Here is a 17,456-nt window from a genome sequence, read left to right as displayed (position 1 = left end):
ATTTTCTTTATATTGTATTAAATATTAGTTGTGTTTCTATTATCTACTTGGGACCTATCAATTGGTATCAGAGCGCAAAGGTATGGCTACTAATTGTGAGAGAATTGAATCTTTGGAGGTAGACGTATATGACATTAAGGCACTCAACGCTTGGAGGAAGGAGCAACTAGCTCCGCTGATCGCATGCAAAGAATTGAAGAAGCCTTGAATGAAATCTCAACCCTTCTTTTCTATGCAGCATGGAGCAGTGGGGCGTCAACCATACTGCACGTATCTGGAAGGTGGTCCTTCACGAGGTCTTCATCAAGTAGGCGCAACCAGGTGACAAGCAGTGGTGCCACGTTATGCTAAAATGGACTTTCCACATTATCAAGGAGATGATCCCACTGAATGGTTGAATCGCGTAGTACGATTTTTTGATTATCGCAGAAGGTGGTGCTGACATCTTTCCATCTTAAAGGTGAGGCCAACCAATGGTGGCAATGACTACAAAAGGCTCAACAAGAGGAAGCTATGCCGGTTACTTGGGAAATATTTGAATTGGAACTATGGGCTAGGTTCGGGCCAACTGACTATGAAGATTTTGATGAGTCTCTAACGAAACTAGCACAAGAAGGATCCTTACGTGATTATTAGAGAGTTTGAAAGATTGGGGAACAAAGTTCAAGGGTGGACTCAAAAGCATCTGATAGGCAACTTTCTTGGGAGTCTTAAACCAGAGATTGCAGAAGGAGTTCGAATGTTCAAGCCCAAGACGCTCAAAGATACTTTTAGCTTGGCTCGCATGAAAGATGACCAATTGCATGTGTTGGCAAAGGACGGCCAACGAGTCAGAATTGCAACCCATAAATAACCACCCAACCAATGTACCAACTGTTGAGAAAATCTCTTGGAATGAGATTGCTGTGCCAAATACCCACCTAAATTAATAGGCAAATACTTGGTGAGTGCACGAGATCAAAACATGAGTATAAAGTGCAAGTACAAGATCATTCCCACGACGATTGTTGTCTTTTTTTAAAATTGATTTTTCCAAATTAAATTGCTAAATTGTCACAGATTTGCAATATGAAAAAGATATAAAGATAATAAAAATGTTAGGGTTTTGACATTCACCACAAATCATACTAATTAAGATAATACTAGGCCAATGTTCCAATCATATGATATATTTTAATATTTACTCCTTAAGCTATTGATTTCCCTAAGCAATGAATTAGGCATGGTATCTACTCTAATTCGTTTCTTCCATAAAAGATTTAGTATGGTATCTACTAAGTTGTTTTTTAGGGAAACATAATTCTATGGAGATCGACAAACACATGAGTTTTAGGGCATGGTATCTACTCATAGTTCTCATGTTGATTAAGCCAAGAACCAATGATGAGGTTCTTTTGTCACTTTATTAAGTCCAAGATTCGGTCATCTAAATTGACTTAATTAACAAATTCATACCATAAAATATGAGGAATTCAATTACACAGACATAATCAATTAAAATAAACCACCACATGATTGAAACAAAGGCACCAGTATTAAATTAAAAAGACATGATTAGGGCTTCAATCTATCCCTAACAAATAGTTTAATTACACATAATTAAACTAAAACTAAAAGGAAAAAGGAAAAGAAGAAACTGGAAATCGCTTCTTAAAGTAGCATCCAATTTCTCTCTTTAGAATTCTATATTTTTTTAAAAGGCCTAGAGGTTTATTTATAAGCTTTTGAGAACCTTAGAAACTCTAAAAAACCTAGAAAAGTCAGAGGTTTAAGTCCTAATACCACTAGGACTTTGAAAACCTAAACTAATGTGGAAAAGGAGTGTTGGCCGTAGCTAGGCACTCGAGTGAGCTCAATCCTAGAGTGGTGCGCTCGAGCGCAAGCCTGCGCTCGAACCTGCCAATGATGCGCTCGAGCCTAGTGATGTTGCAATCGATCTCATGCTTAGCTTTTCCCAAAATTTGCCCTTTTATGCTCAAAACTTCCAAAAACGCTTTCTTTTCCTTCAAACACTTAAAAATAGACAAAAACACAAAAAAAATAAATAAATAAAACAACATGAAATAGCACTATTGAAGGATTAATATACATAAACTAAGGGGTTAAAATATATATATATATATATATATATATATATATATATATATATATATATATTTTAGTACTTATCAAAGATGCGAAGGAGACATGCAAAGGGTTTGTGCTTTAATTATAATGAGAAATTTGTTCATGGCCACAGATGCAACATGGTGCAAGCTTTTCTAATTGAAAGAGATGGACATGTTATGGCAGAAGTGGGAGAAGATAAAAATGAGGAAAGTGAAGACATTAATCCAATGGAAACATCTGCCACAGGAGGAGGTTATCTGGAGAGTGGTTACAAACCTTCAACTTCAAATTCTCATGTTCCACCTTAAGAACAAGGTGCTTCTCGAAGGGGGAGAGAAATGATAGGCCACTAACTAACTATCCATGATATGGAAAGAAACGTGGGTTATGTTAATTGGGAACGTGTGTGTTATGGTTAGTGTTAGTATAGTCTTTAAATACTAGTTAGTGGGAGTAGCACAGATATGATTTGGTGTAAAGTTCTAATTTTATTGTGGTTCAACTCCCACCTTAAGTGGAGTATTATCTTGTTCTGATTGGGACCCACCAGGGGTATCAGAACGTAAGGTGTGTTTATATGTTTGTATTGTAGTAAAAATCCAGCTATAAGTGGAGATTTGTAATGTGTATTATTTTTATATTGTATTAAATATTAGTTGTATTTTTATTCTCAGCTCGGAACCTATCAAGATTCCTTTCAAACACTAGAATCTAAAAATAGTCTTCTAGATCTCAATAATGTTTGTCCACAGGACCACAACACACAGATCTCCTGATATCTCTAATAGAAATAATACAACATTGAAGCTGAGATGCTTAATGAACAAACCCAGATGACATTGAATTACAAAGAAAGAAAGAAACAAAGATATAGACTCGGAGAGCACTTACGATATGGGTTTTCTTCTTCGTCCTCTGTTATACATCCTAAGAACCAGCAAATCTAGGAGCCCAAAAGAGCATCTCTTCCTCGCCAGGGGTGGCTTCAACCACCCCATGGGGTGGCCGGCAACCTCCTTTCCAATTTTTTTATTTTATTATTATTTTTTTAATTATATATATATATATATTATGGACATTTTTTTTTGGGGTGCAAAAGAAGATGAGATCCAAATATTTTACTAAGAGATGAGTACCAAGAGAATGCCTTATTAATTGTTTTGATTATTTTTAATGAATAAGCTCCAAATTATTTTGCTACAAATTTCTTGATTAAAGATTCGATACGGCTGACATTTTTTAAAGAAGATATTACAAATGGAGTAGTAATGAATAGGGCATATTAACCAAAAAAACTAATGACGCAAAGGTATTACTTTTCTAGCTCGTGTTTGCCAGTTCACTAGCGTAACTAATTCAATTAGAACGAGGAGAAGGTGCTCTTGATGATGCCATGGACGGCAAAGGACTCCTTCTCAGTCGTATGAATGTGCATGTTGCGGTTTGGTTATTCCAACAAAAGAAAGCCAAAGACCGAGTAACTCTCAAGGTAGGGAGGGAGGTGATGGCATTCGATGTAGCAACGAAATACTATTTGAGCAAATGGAATTGCTTACCCTCTTTGTTTTCTAGCGCTTTTTTGCCTTCACGTTCCAAGCGAGTCGGTTTGTCTACAAGGTAGACTTTATTACCATCACAGACAAAATGTGATTTACTTATTTATCCTTTTCGCTAATAAAATCCACAAAAGCATCCAATGCGGCCTCCGAACTCGCTGGAAAACCATTCTCAAACTTGGCGCGAAGCCTTGCCGCCCTTTCATGCACGTCTTCGTCCCCCATTAGCCTCTCCACTCCTTTCACAATATCCTCCTTTTTAACCGTTTTCGATAAATCTTTAGCCACATTATACCCCACCTTCAGATGCCTCACCACCAATGTGGCATTATAGTATTGGTCTCCCCTTATCGGCCATGCCAAAAAGGGCACCCCACGCCCAATCGCTTCAGCCGTTGAGTTCCACCCACAATGCGATAGAAATCCACCCGTTGATGGATGGCTCAGTATCAACAGCTGTGGTGCCCATCCGCGTATTATCAAACCCCTTTCGCCCACTTTGCTTTCCAACCCATGTGGATAATATCCCTCTTCGGGTTGCCCTTGCTCCCCAGTGAACGCAGGTGGGGGACCCGATCTACCTGCATCAGGTTGGATTACCCATATAAATGGCCCGGTCCATTCTTCCAAGGCGCCAGCTAATTGTGGGTACTCTTCCATGGTAGGACCCACCTCACTACCGAATGACACGTATAGCACTGACCCACGTGGCTTCGAATCCAACCACTGGATCGCCTCGTCCTCGGTGACGCTCGATCGTCGATTGGTTCTTATTTCACGATCTTGAAGTGAGCCTGCGGACCGCCAGTATTGCTCGGGCAAAAGCGGACCTACACCCCAGACCGGTTTTCCGATTTGATGAGTGACGTAGTCGATAAATGCACGCTCCAGATCGTCACACGTGTTGATCAACAATGTGATTGCGACCTCCGCCGCCTCCATCCACATTGGCTGTTTACCAGGTTTGGGTGGGCCCATTTTCTTCGACCCAAGACCCGGTGGTGGAGGAAAACCAGCACCCAAACCAGGTGGGCCGCCACTGTCTGGCGGCGGCCTAGGTGGACCATGAGGCCGTCGTTTGAGGTCCAAATACGTGAGCGCCATGTCTTCGGGTAAACCGGGGAGTAACCGGACCTCATCGGGTCGAATATCTTCAGGGTGGGCCTTCCACGTGGCGTAGTCCATGGCCGCAGAGCACGCGCCAGAGGTGAAGAAAGCAACCGTTGGAACCTGAAACTTGTGGAAAACTTCAAAGGCAAAGCCCATCAAGACGTCGAGGATGGCACAAAAGGGTCTATCCGGGTCGGGTCGGGCCGAGAGGAGTTCTACCAGGCCTGAAGCCATCTGGCTGTGGTGTCTACGGTGCTGGAGCATGGGGTCGGAGCCCGGCGAAGGAGGCTGAGGCGGAGGCGAGGGGATTTCGAGGATTTGGATGAGAGGGTGTTGGGTGAAAGAGGAGGGGATGGAGACGGAGAGGTTGGAGGAGATGACGAGGGTGGTTTTGAAGCCTCTGGAGGCGATGTGTTTGCATAGCTCCATGCAGGGGAGGAGATGGCCTAGCCCGAAAAAGGGAGCGACCCAGATCTCACTCGACATCTTTGGTTTGCTGCAGTGATTAGTCATCTTCTATTCTGAGAGACACCTCTGCTCAACGAGTTTTATAGAAGAAAGAAGAAAGAATGCTTTATTACGAAGTAAACGAATTTGAAGAGAGAGAGAGAGATAGCGGTAGAACTGGGTTTGACTGATGGGTGTGAACTGTGAAGACAGCATACCGTCTTGCGCAGTCCATGGAGGGTGGACCTTTGCTACCATTTTAGCTTTGATATTTAGTTTGATAAAAATATCACACCCACACGTATAAGGTGCGGTCGGTGCAGTTATCCGCAACAAAAAGCCAGGTTTTACTTGTGGTATACAATTGACGTAGATTTTTTTTTTTTTTTTTTTTTTTGTAACAAACATTCCATTCAAAAACAAACCAAAGAACAAAATTACAAAGGAGAAGGAGGCGGGCCTTTTCCCACTACAAATAGAGACGGATGAGAGGGGGAAAAGAGAGTGAGAATGCAATTCAAGTAAATTCTTGCCGAGACCCAATGTGCCACATGATGGGCATAAAAATTTGCACTTCTGTTAATTTTTCTAGCCTCTTAAGAAGGAGAAGTTGAAACTAAAAGAAAAAAACCAGAAATAACTTTCTCAATTTGCCAATCCTAGGAAATGGAGGGAAATTGCAAAGCTGAAATAACTAGTAAAGAGTTTCCCTCAAACGAAAATTTCTTGAGCTTTAAGGAGACTGCAAGGGAGGCTGCAAGTAGAGCAGCTAAAGCTTCACTAAAACTGGGATCACAGGGGGGACTGGTTTGAGAGATGGCCTTGATAATTTTGCCATTGGAGTCCCTGCACACTGCTACTTGGGCTGAGAAATTGTCTCTAATGGCAGTGTCAAAGTTAATCTTAAAAGAGCTTGCTTCAGGAGGGGACCAGACTTCAGTATCTGGTGTAAGAGCCTTCCAAGCCGAAGCATGATTCAAAGAAGTTTTCTTTATAGTTTTCGCCAGAGATAACACATCCGAAATTGATGTAGATTTAAAATTATTATGAAATTTGGATAAAATTACATTAATTTTAAGAGGCAACAAAAAAAAAAATGATAAAAAGTTACGTCATTACTCTTAACTTGTACCCTTTTTTTTTTTTTTTTTTTGAAATATTACCGTTAGCAATTTTAATTTTCCATTTTATTTGTAATGTCATCAATCTTTTGATTTGGATAATATATCAGACTTTTAATTTAGATCATGTATTACAGATCTACCAAAAGATCACAATGCTCTTCTTTTAATAGGTCATTTCGGCTGCCATGACCCTCGCCAAAGGTTACGTTTTTTTTTTTAAACAAAATCTATAATTTTTTTTTTTTTTAATGGACATTTTTGTTTTTATGGGTGCAAAAGAAGATGAGATCCAAATATTTTACCAAGAGATAGTTCCGAGATAATGTGTGCCTTATTCATTATTTTGATTATTTTTAATGAATAAGCTCTGCATCTTCTTACAACTAATTTCTTAGTAAAAGATTTGATACCCGTAACATTTATTAAATAAGATATTATAAATGGAGTAGTCATGGATAGGGCATACTAACCAAAAAAACTAATGACGTGAAGGTATTACTTTGCTAGCTCGTATTTGCTGGTTCGCTAGTGTAAGTAATTCAGTTAGAGCAAGGGGAAGGTGTTGTTGATGATGCCATGGACGACAAATGACTCATTCTTGGTCGTATGAATGTGCATGTTGCGGTTTGTTTTTTCCAACGAAAGAAAGACAAAGACCGAGTAACTCCCAAGGCTGGGACGGGAGCTGATGCCATTCGATGTAGCACAGTAGGGGCCAAAAACAATCAACGGAATATTATTTGAGCAAATGGAATTGCTTACCTCCCTTTGTCCTCACATTCCAAGCTGCTATGTTCTTATTTATTATTATTATTATTATTTATTATTTATTATTATTATTATTATTATTATTTCTAATTGATAATGGAATGGGTTACAATGAGAAGTCATTCTCACTCTTGATCCGAATGAAAAAAGAACGAGAAAAACTCGTCAATAATGCTTTCAAACACAAGGTGATAAGTGGTCCATCTAGCTAAACAGTGTCACTAAAATTAGTACTTCTTGCAACTTTCAAAGCTTTCCAACAAAAAAATGAAAGCAAGTGAAAAGGAACATTCAAAACAATACTAGAGAAATTTCAAAAAGAAAATAAACTAGGCTTGTTGGATAGCAAGAGTAAAGTTAAAAAACATCGCCTTCAATGATAAGTGAATTAACCCCACAATCAGCAACAGTTTGGAAGGCTAAAAGAGCTGCTTAAGAGCTATTGATTACAACTGATTTTCTTGCATATTCATGTATGTTCGATTGCCAAAGACGTTTTACTTGTAATGATCATGAGATTTTAGTGCAAGTTGATTAAATCACTATAATTTCTTCCCGGACTGTCCTTGTGAAATTAATATTAAATTGTTAAATTAACAAACGGAATGTATATATCATGCTGCTTCCCGCAACGTGTCAAAGGCCAATTAATCCATTGATTAAAAAAGGCTAAGCCTCGTCATTTACAAGACACGAAGCACAAACCAACCAGTCAAACAGTAAATTAAAGGACGATATTGAACAAGGTAGACTTTATTACAATCACATACAAAAAGTGATTTACTTATTTATCCTTTTGGCTAATAAAATCACCAAAAGCATCCAATGCAGCCTCCGAACTCGCTGGAAAACCATTCTCAAACTTGGCGCGAAGCCTTGCCGCCCTTTCATGCACGTCTTCGTCCCCCATTAGCCTCTCCACTCCTTTCACAATATCCTCCTTTTTAACCATTCCCGATAAATCCTCAGCCACCTTATACCCCACCTTCAGATGCCTCACCACCAACGTGGCGTTATAGTATTGGTCTCCCCTTATCGGCCATGCCAAAAAGGGCACCCCACGCCCAATCGCTTCCGCCGTTGAGTTCCACCCGCAATGTGATAAAAATCCACCCGTTGATGCATGGCTCAGTATCAACAGTTGTGGTGCCCATCCGCGTATTATCAAACCCCTATCACCCACTTTACTATCCAACCCATCAGGAAAGTACCCTTCCTCGGAAGATCCGGGTTGAACACCGCCACCACCCCCAGGAGGTTTGGATATACCCGACCCGCGTTGTATGACCCAGATAAATGGTCGGGTTGACTGTTCTAACGCACCGGCTAGTTGTGGATACTCCTCCATAGTAGGGCCCACCTCACTACCGAAAGCTACGTACAGTACAGAACCACGTGGCTTCGAGTCTAACCATTGGATCACCTCCTCCTCCGTGTAATTAGATTTGCGGGAATTCTGTCTGATCTCACGGTCGCGGATTAATGCATCGGACGACTTCCAGTACTGCTCGGGCAAGAGTGGGCCCACGCCCCACGCTGGCATCTCCATCTGATTGGTCATGTATTCGAGGAAGGGACGCTCCAGATCGTCACACGTGTTGAACATCAACGCAATCGATCCCTCCACTTCTGGGACCCACGGTGGCCGGTCACCTGGCTTCGGCGGACCCCCTCCTCCTCCACCCGGCGGCCTGTGCGGACCAGAACCAGGGGGACCGCCACGTGGTGGACCCCCAGATCGTCGTTTAAGATCCGAACACGTTAGACCCATCTCTTCAGGTAAGCCGGGAATTAAACGGACCTCGCCCGGTTTGACATCACCGGCCTGGGCCTTCCACGCCCCCCACTCCATGGCGGCGGCGCACGCTCCAAACGTAAAGAAGCTGATGACGGGGATGTCGAATTTCCAGAATACCTCTTTGGTCCAACCCATCTGAAAGTCGATGACAGCGCAGATAGGAGGGGGCAAATCGGGAAGTTTGGAGCGGTCAGCGAGGTGGGCCTCGAGGTCTTGGGCGCCCTGCTGGCGGAGTGAGTCGGATCCGGGCATGGGAGGGCCCGAAGACGCGGCGATTTGCGCAATACCGGTGAGTGGGTTTTGAGAAAAAGAGGAAGGGACGGATGAAGAGAGAGCGGAGGGAATGACGAGGGTAGTATGGAAATCTCGGGAGGAAAAATGGTTGCAGAGCTCCATGCATGGATGGAGATGACCCTGCCCAGAACCAGTAACAACAAAGATCTCACCTCGCATGTTTAGTTTTGCTTAGCTTTCCTTCTCTTTGGGGACTGATCACTGATATATATAGAAGACGAGATTGATAAACTAAGAAAGAGGATCGGGGAAGAGTAGTGGGAGGAGAGTGTATTACAGAGAAAAGTGTCTTCTTTTGACTGGTCGGTGTGCAATGGAAAATAAGATAAACAAGATGGTGGGTTCAAGAAAGGAATGAGTGAAATGAAATCTGAGTGGGAGGATAAAACTAAAGAAAAGTTAAAAGTAAAATATTACACTTTTTGTCCCCTGAACCATACAGTAAAAAGGGAAAGAGATCTTTATGTCTCTTGGAGGAATAGAGATTTACAGCTGCCAAGTATAAGACATTTTACCCTTTCTTATTTAAAAAAAATATAAAATTAAAGAAGATAAATATTAAAAGAGAATTTAAATTTGAGGTATTAACACTAAATTTAAAATATTAGCACTAAATTTAGGATGATCGAATTCTTTTTAGGTGATATCATCTCTAAAGGGTTAACCTTCCACTCTTAGGTTTGAATTTTGAATCCAAAAACAAGTTTTGAGGCATTAGAAACTAAATATTAATTCATAAAAATTTAACTAAAAAAAATAACAATTTTTTTTTAATTATTATTTTAATATATGTCCTACGCTAGGCTACCAAAATTTTGGCAGCCGCATAGCAGGACTCCTCTTGGAGATGCTCGAGCAGGCGAGCTTATTAACATAGAATTTTAAGCTAAAAGTAGGGTCTCAGAGCATTTTTAATTGAAGAGCCAAATGTTATTTTTATTTAAAGGCTTTTTTAATGTTTAAAAAACTCTCTACATTAGATTAGCAAAAAAAAAAATGTAAAATAGTTATTTAATTAGAAGAGCTAAAAAAAAGCTAAATGTAGCAGTACTTTTAAGAGAGCCATTTTATTTTTTATTATTTCTCTCATCTATTTTCTATTATTTTCAAATCTTTTCCTACTTTTTCTGTCTCATGTTCTCTTTTTCCCAAAACTTTTCTCACTTTTAATAATATTTAAATAGTATAAATAAAAATATAGCTAATCGGATGTACAAGACTTTTAAAAATTCATTAGCTAAACTAGATAAAATGTGTTTTGAGAAGTCATTCTCCATTGTGAATGCTCTTAATAATTATATACTAACTTACCAAAATAAGTTATACGAGTTAATATGAGTTTATACGAATTTAGTTTGTTTAATAAATAAGTTCTAATTTAAGGAAAATTTACGTACTCTCAAACTATTATTCAATTGATAATGTGTCCCATTTGAACATAAAAAATCCAATAAAATGCAAATCTTTAAAGTCATTTGGTTCACTGGGTTAGATAGAGAGTGATTAGGCAATTTAAGTGAATCTTTTTTAGAAAAATAATAGGTGTTCTTCCTGGTCCTATCTATATATTATTTTTCCTTATATATATATATATATATATATATATATATAACGGTCATACCAACTCTTGTCTAACCTCTCTGGATATCTGATATCATTATCTTAAACGACATACCGCACTTCTACCAGTCAAACGAAATTCCCTCTGTAAACTCATTGCCAATCTTCACCAACTCCAAGGCTCTGTCTTCTCTATCATCTTCTCTAATCTCTATATAAAATTGATCCAAACCACCTCTGAAATATTATATAACAAACGAAAAATAATTCAATATCCCCCTTCATAAATGATTGATCTCACCGAAAATTTCACCAATAAAAATCTCTGGCATATATATATATATATATATATATATATATATATGAAAAATGGAAATTCTAAGGGTGATCTGTTAAAAATCTCAATCATTTTTAAAGCAAGAATATGTTTAATGTAATACAAAATTTTCTATGAAAGTTAAGAAATTCGTGTGTACTAAGTGATCCAAGATAACACCATTGGAGTTTAAAGAGCTATAATTGTGCCACAATATGATTAATCAACAAGAATTGAAATCTTTGCTTAACTAGAAAGTTGACGTGGAGTGCTTGGGAGCCACTGCTAAGAGAATTTGGGTCACCCATAATACATGATAAACTTAAAGTAATGGAAGGGAAAATGACATGATCTCCATTGGCAAAAAGCATTCATATTTAAAAAACAAATCAAATGCCAAAAAGAAATTATAGAACTTGCCTCTTTGACCGAACGTGCAGGTGCCATTGCTGGAGCGCTCAATAATTCAACTTCCTGTTATTTGTTTCGGCGTAAAATATTTTTTTAACATAAAACATTTTCCAGGAAAACTACTGATTTTCTAGGTTTGATTCGCTGTTTGGTTTGTACTGAAAAAATGTGAAATTATAAACATTTAAGTTTGCTTAACTAGTCTTGAAGCTTTCTCATCCTCACCCAATTGAGCATAGCTATGTATTATCTCAGAGGCTAATGACTCAATTAACACATACTCAACCGATCTAATCATACTCAAGCTCAGCATCCAAAACAACCAGAATGCATTGTTTAGTTACATGATTGAGTATTTAAAGTTCAACATCTTTGAAAGTTGTCAATTGAGATCTATGCATTATTAGCATTGAAAGAGTATCAGCTGGAGAAAGGGTGGTATCTTGAGGGTGCTATGGCGCGGGTATTCGCCAAGAGGGAGGTTTGAAGAAAATAGTTGTGGATAGAAAACATTTTTTGCATTAAAAAGCAAACCGTTTTACGGAAAGCTATGGGTGTATTTTATGGTTGACAAAAATACTTTTCAATTAACCAAGTTTTCAAAGCACAGATAAATACTCAAAAATATTGAAAACGTTTTTTCGTCGAAACAAATGAAGCCTAAGCATTATAAACACGATTATGCCTGCGCAAACTTTGGCCTCATGCTCCACCACCCTCAAGCTATAATTTTAAAGCTGTATGCAAGCTTCCTTGCCCCATTTTGAAGTAAAATGAGGCAGCCATTGACAAACTCCAACAAATCCTAGGCATTCCATTCATACTTTCAATTGAAACCAGATTCATTCCTCAATGAGGGTAGCAGTCAACAAGAAAATGGCTTGTTTGATTTTCACATCTTTTAGAGTACTACTCACGGTATCAATAATATCCTTGTATTGAATTTAAATAACAATTAGTAATATATAATGACACCTTTAGTTCACATATTAGTATCGCAACATCACTAATGCCTCCGGTATTTACATTCAAAAACCAATAAGCAATTCTAGTTTCTCTTCCCATAGATTCTTCTAACATACCTTATCATTTATACTCACAGAAGAATGATGTGAGGCTTGAAGGCCATTTCACCCTTCTGAATAGCACCCTGTACAGTACTCTAAGCACTTCCAAGCCCATCTTTTTGCTGTGACACAATGTTTGATTCAAATGAAATTTGAGTAATTAAATTAACATAAAGAGAGAAAAAGAAACAAGACTGTTAAACTTGCAGATATCAGCAGTACCTTACTCAGGTTTTGTCCCAACAACTAGGTATTATTTGAAGAGACTTAATGCTTTCAAGGTTCTGCACTGAAATCCAAACATTAAGGCATGAATATTCTGTAAGCTAATTTCTGAATTATTTTGATCCTAGAGTATGTTTAACTATGTCGTTTAGTTATTAGCCACTTAATTTCTGGCCTCCATTGGCTCCTGATGTAAAAGCTTTTTGTCTGCAAAATGGTCTGACCGTCTGAGGTGTGCTATACATATTGTTCAATGAGCCTTAAGTTAATGGATTCAATCTTTTGTGCTTCTTAATTGGCTGAGCAGTTTTCTTTGCAGCTAGTGTTTCTTTCCTTGAAGGTGTATATATTTTTTTTTCTTCACTTTCAGTGGTCACCTGACATATAGCACAAGTCCACTCTTTCTGGACATTCTTAGGTCACGGGTATATCACGACAATTCAATTGCTACATATGATCTTTCAGCAGTTGTTGCACAAGAACATGGACGTCAACAGTTGAGTGAGAATTTACATGGGATTTTGTTTATCAGTCAATTCACACAGGTTGTTTGTGGTTTTTTATTTTTCTAAGAATGAAAAAAATATTTACCGAAGATGACGTGCACCTACTAATGTGGTGCAAACATTAGGCTCCTGACTTGGATGCTGACATGACAAATATGACACACGTGGTAGATGACAAAATGTTGATTTTTATGGTAAAGTGACGGAATGACCTATTTGAAATCTGGACAAAACTTAAGAACCTAATTGTCGAAAATCGGAAACCTAAGGACTAAATCGAAATGAACTGAAAACCTAGGGGGCTACATATGATTTTTTCCAAGATTTTATTCTACAACAGTAAATTATAAAATAGCAATAATAATACTAACAATAAAAACAACAGTAGTACTAATAATATTTTTCTTGTCCTATTGATAGCATACTTTTTACATTATATTCTGTAAGATGGGCAGCTCAAAGATATAAAAGAGACACGAAATTTCTTGACTAATGTAAAATATCAATATGAAATTGCTATGTACCAAATATGTTTCAAGCTGGCGTTAGAATATCCAATGCAACTTCCTTGAGGGATGGCATTACTTCCTGCTGATGCAGACATTTGTATTTATTCCCTAATCGTCTAAGGACCTTCCACGGACCAGGGTAGCACCTAATGAAAAATTAAAAAAAGATTTTTTAAAAAAATTACCATTCAATGCAGCAGTTAAAGTGGAAAACATCTAGACAACTGCAAGTAAAAGAAAACAGAAATAAAGCACAATAAAAAAAAAAAATTTAAAAAAAAAAAAAAAAGAAAAAAGAAAAAAAAAAAAAGAAAGAAGAAGCAATTAGCTATGTAATTTACAGTAGTTGGCACTAGAAGACCTGAAAAGGGTTCCTCCATTGCGTCCCTTGAAGTTGTGAATGTAATATATAGTCTCCATCATAGGCAGGAGGGTCTTGGTAAGTTTGCCCAGCTTGGGGTAGAAGAAAGGTGGATAATCTTAATTCTTTCAAGGATAATTGGTATCTGAAAAGAGTGAAAAAGGCACCGTATAATCCTGCAGATAGTAACATAAAGTCTACATCATGGGCAGGAGGGCCTTGGAAAGTTTGGCCAGCTATGAGTAGAAGAAGTGTGGATAAACTTATTTCATGCAAGGACAATTGTTGTCTAAGTAGCGCAAAAAACGGCACTATTTAATCCTGCAGATGGACCAACTTGCTTCTCCAACTTCCTTACGCTGCACCATAAAACTAAATTGACTATTATTCATAATGATTCCTTTTCCGATTTGGGATAAATCACCAGAAGGTCTCAACAGGCACCGATTTGGTAGGTACTATACTATTCTCTCTCTCTAACTCTAAAGCACAACCAAGAGTGGAACTTCAACAAAAAGAAACAAAAACCTTTATTTTCGACTTTTAAACCAGAAGAGGAATTCAGAGCACCAATCAAGGACAATAAGTAAATTGACTGCTGATGACTTTGGTAAAACCGAAATATAATGGTCTGTATCAAAGAACTGTTACCTAGCATCTAACCTGTACAAATAACCGAGTATACTAAATTCAAGGTCAAGTATATATATGAACCCTGTAAAATTGGAAAAGGATACATCCAGATCTTATACGGTCAAGTTCTCCGTTGAAAATAATCAGTTTTCTGTCAGTGTTCTCAACAGCTTCTTTGTAAAGCTCTTCTACCACGAGCATTTCTGAAATGCAAGAAAATAAGGACATAATACTTTTGGGGTGATACAAAAAAGATGGGATATTTGAAGCTACCGTTGACATTAAAATATGGATAGGCGACCAAGAACAATTCATCTTCCAGCTTCACACGATCTGCCATTTTCACCCTTTCAAAAAAACCAAAATCCTCAAAAAATGACGGCTTCGTCAAATAGTCCAACTTAAAGGAGGCTCCTCCAAAGGCCGATTGTCTTGCAAATTTAATTTCACTTGCCTCTGGGAAAAACTGAAAAAAATTTATGCAAATATTTGTATACATATAAATTAGATGCTAGAAATTAAATAAAGGTAATGAAAAACAACAAAGAAATGATAAAATGATTACCCGGATTCAGATATCAGATAAAAAGCATAAGAAAATCTTAAAATTTCCATTGAACTCTAATAATCCTAAAATATAAAAAGTCACTTGTCTTAGTCCCATTGACCAATATTTTAATTCATTTCAAAAGCAATGTGAGTTTCTCTTAACTGATAAAGAGGGCTACTATCTTCATATTGGGAAAAGCTTATTGCAGCGGATAAACAGAAGATGCAAAGCAGACAAAAGGAAAAAGACTATCTTCTTTGATTTGTAATCAAAACAATTCCAAGGTCAGGTTTAATGACCGCGATATCTTGCTGTTATCATTTTTAAAATAAAGTCAGACATTGATCCACGACAAACCCCCTCCTGTGTAAGGGTGTTTCTGGTATTTTATCTTCTAAAAAGGAAAATTACAAGGGGGAGGGAGGTTAGTGCTCTAAATCAAGGAGCTTACTATTCTGGTTCGTGTGGCTTTCTCTGGACTTATGAAGCGGTCACAAAATTCACGAATTAATTGCATGCTTCCAGTCATTTCTATTCCTCCTTCACCATCACCTGATATAGAGTTGCATAGATTTATCGGTGACAAAATTTATATGGGAGAAATGGACTATAGATTGCAAAGAAAAACAAAAACAAAATGAAAACTGACAAAAGGAAACAGAAAAATCAGAAGGCAAATGGAGAGGACCTGGTACAGATTCAAGTCCAGCCGTTGGGAATTCAATCTCCTGTAATGGATACTTTTTGGTCACAAATGCTAATAATCCTAAAATTTACATTAAACACTTCATTTTTCTGTCATGGGAGAATTTCCAAGTTCTAACTCACCATCAATTGTCTGTTATCCTTCAAAGCCAATTCAGTTGCATTTCTGGCCTGTCCATTGTTAGATGCCCAAAATAGACAAGTTTTAGTTCTGCAATAGCCACTATTGGTAAAATAAATAAATTGAAGGAAAAAAAAAAAAAAAAGAAAGTAGAAGAAGACAAAGAAAATTATATGGCACAAACAGACCCTAACCATTCAGGCGAAACACTAACAGTGGATAAGGGGAGAGGTGGGGATGAATCCAATCAAATTAAGATTCCAAGAGGTTCCCATTGAGTTTATATTCTTCATCCATTTTTCATTCAGCTTTGACTATACATCTTCAAGTTTTTGATTCATCCATTATGAAGTAGTGTTATTTGATTAAAACATAGAGTAAATCAAGAATTAAAATTTGCACATCACCACCAACCTCAGATGAAATGTAAACAGTATTGGTCCAATTGGGGGATTTCAGCAACCCCAAATTTTTTTAAAACTCCTATAAAAATACCAATTTTATATACCCCAACCCCATCAAAATGTTTAATTTTTCACCCCATAACACAGGTCTTACATGTTTATAGCAACTAGGAAACTATTTTTTGTACATGCAGCACAAGATCATTCTCAAGCTTGAAACTTTACCAATGTTCAACAATATAAGCAATCACCAAAAATCAAGAGACACAAATTACATGAAATTACATGGTAGAGAAAGATAGTAATAGAAGATTACTTGGTCAAGAAGCTCAGAATAATCGCTAGGAAATGGCACATCAAAATCAACCGAGACACTGCCATCCCCAGAAACCGAATTAGCCACGAATTTGAGACTTCTAGACGCCATGAATGCGGTGGCTCTTGGATGAGCAATATTCCCATCATTATTCAATGGAAAAGTACAAGGCTTAACAATCTACAGTTTGTGACAGCAAATCAGTGACAAATAAGAAGTGGGTAATGCAAAAAACAATGCTTTATGAATTATAAAGCTTAGAAGTTAACTTAAAATGACATTTTTATAAGCAACGAAAGAGCAATGAAGAGAAGAGAATGCGCAGAGGTGAGAAAACTGAAAACTCTCTTGCCTTTGAAGTTGGAAGAGAAGGAAAAGCAATCGAAACCTTCGAAGTAATTGCAGTAATGGATAACGGCATTTTTTAACCACTGCTCCGTGCGTGCGTGAGACAGAGAGAGAGAGAGAGGCACGCATGACGCATATTAGACTAGAAAGTATATAAATGCCAAGAGAACTCCCAACACTTTCGAATTTTCTTTTTTCAAAATTTAATTTCCAAATGC

At 37.8% G+C, this 17,456-nt stretch overlaps 3 protein-coding genes across 6 annotated transcripts; all 3 read right to left on the bottom strand.

Moving 5' to 3' along the window:
* Positions 1 to 3,247: 3,247 nt before the first annotated feature.
* LOC132174793 (UDP-glycosyltransferase 73B3-like) lies at positions 3,248 to 5,398 on the bottom strand. The gene has a single exon (XM_059586472.2). The coding sequence runs from the start codon at positions 5,286 to 5,288 to the stop codon at positions 3,765 to 3,767; it is 1,524 nt and encodes a 507-aa protein (XP_059442455.2). The 5' UTR covers positions 5,289 to 5,398; the 3' UTR covers positions 3,248 to 3,764.
* Positions 5,399 to 7,748: 2,350 nt separating this feature from the next.
* On the bottom strand, positions 7,749 to 9,541 carry LOC132174794 (UDP-glycosyltransferase 73E1). Its single transcript, XM_059586474.2, has one exon. The coding sequence runs from the start codon at positions 9,363 to 9,365 to the stop codon at positions 7,899 to 7,901; it is 1,467 nt and encodes a 488-aa protein (XP_059442457.2). The 5' UTR covers positions 9,366 to 9,541; the 3' UTR covers positions 7,749 to 7,898.
* A 2,871-nt stretch (positions 9,542 to 12,412) lies between these two features.
* Positions 12,413 to 17,353, bottom strand: LOC132176389 (LOW PSII ACCUMULATION protein (DUF1995)). Of its 4 annotated transcripts, none has more exons than XM_059588581.2 (11): positions 17,243 to 17,353; positions 16,891 to 17,070; positions 16,173 to 16,220; positions 16,033 to 16,072; positions 15,796 to 15,896; positions 15,068 to 15,260; positions 14,899 to 14,997; positions 14,162 to 14,279; positions 13,816 to 13,946; positions 12,783 to 12,849; positions 12,413 to 12,682 (listed from the first exon to the last, which is right to left on the bottom strand). In XM_059588581.2, exons 1-9 carry the CDS (start codon positions 17,309 to 17,311, stop codon positions 13,826 to 13,828), a joined length of 969 nt encoding a protein of 322 aa, XP_059444564.2. In that variant the 5' UTR covers positions 17,312 to 17,353; the 3' UTR covers positions 12,413 to 12,682; positions 12,783 to 12,849; positions 13,816 to 13,825. The 4 variants fall into 4 exon arrangements, with proteins under 4 accessions (XP_059444564.2, XP_088371177.1, XP_088371178.1 ...); XM_088515051.1 differs by having other exon boundaries at positions 12,783 to 12,844; XM_088515052.1 differs by lacking the exon at positions 17,243 to 17,353 and having other exon boundaries at positions 16,173 to 16,272; positions 16,891 to 17,068.
* Between the last annotated feature and the right edge of the window lie 103 nt (positions 17,354 to 17,456).

Source organism: Corylus avellana, chromosome 3 (assembly GCF_965113065.1).
Source record: "Corylus avellana chromosome 3, dhCorAvel1.hap1.2, whole genome shotgun sequence".
Classification (NCBI taxonomy): domain Eukaryota; kingdom Viridiplantae; phylum Streptophyta; class Magnoliopsida; order Fagales; family Betulaceae; genus Corylus; species Corylus avellana.
The sequence above is the reverse complement of the archived record's forward strand: the minus strand, read 5'-3'. Positions and strand labels throughout refer to the sequence as shown.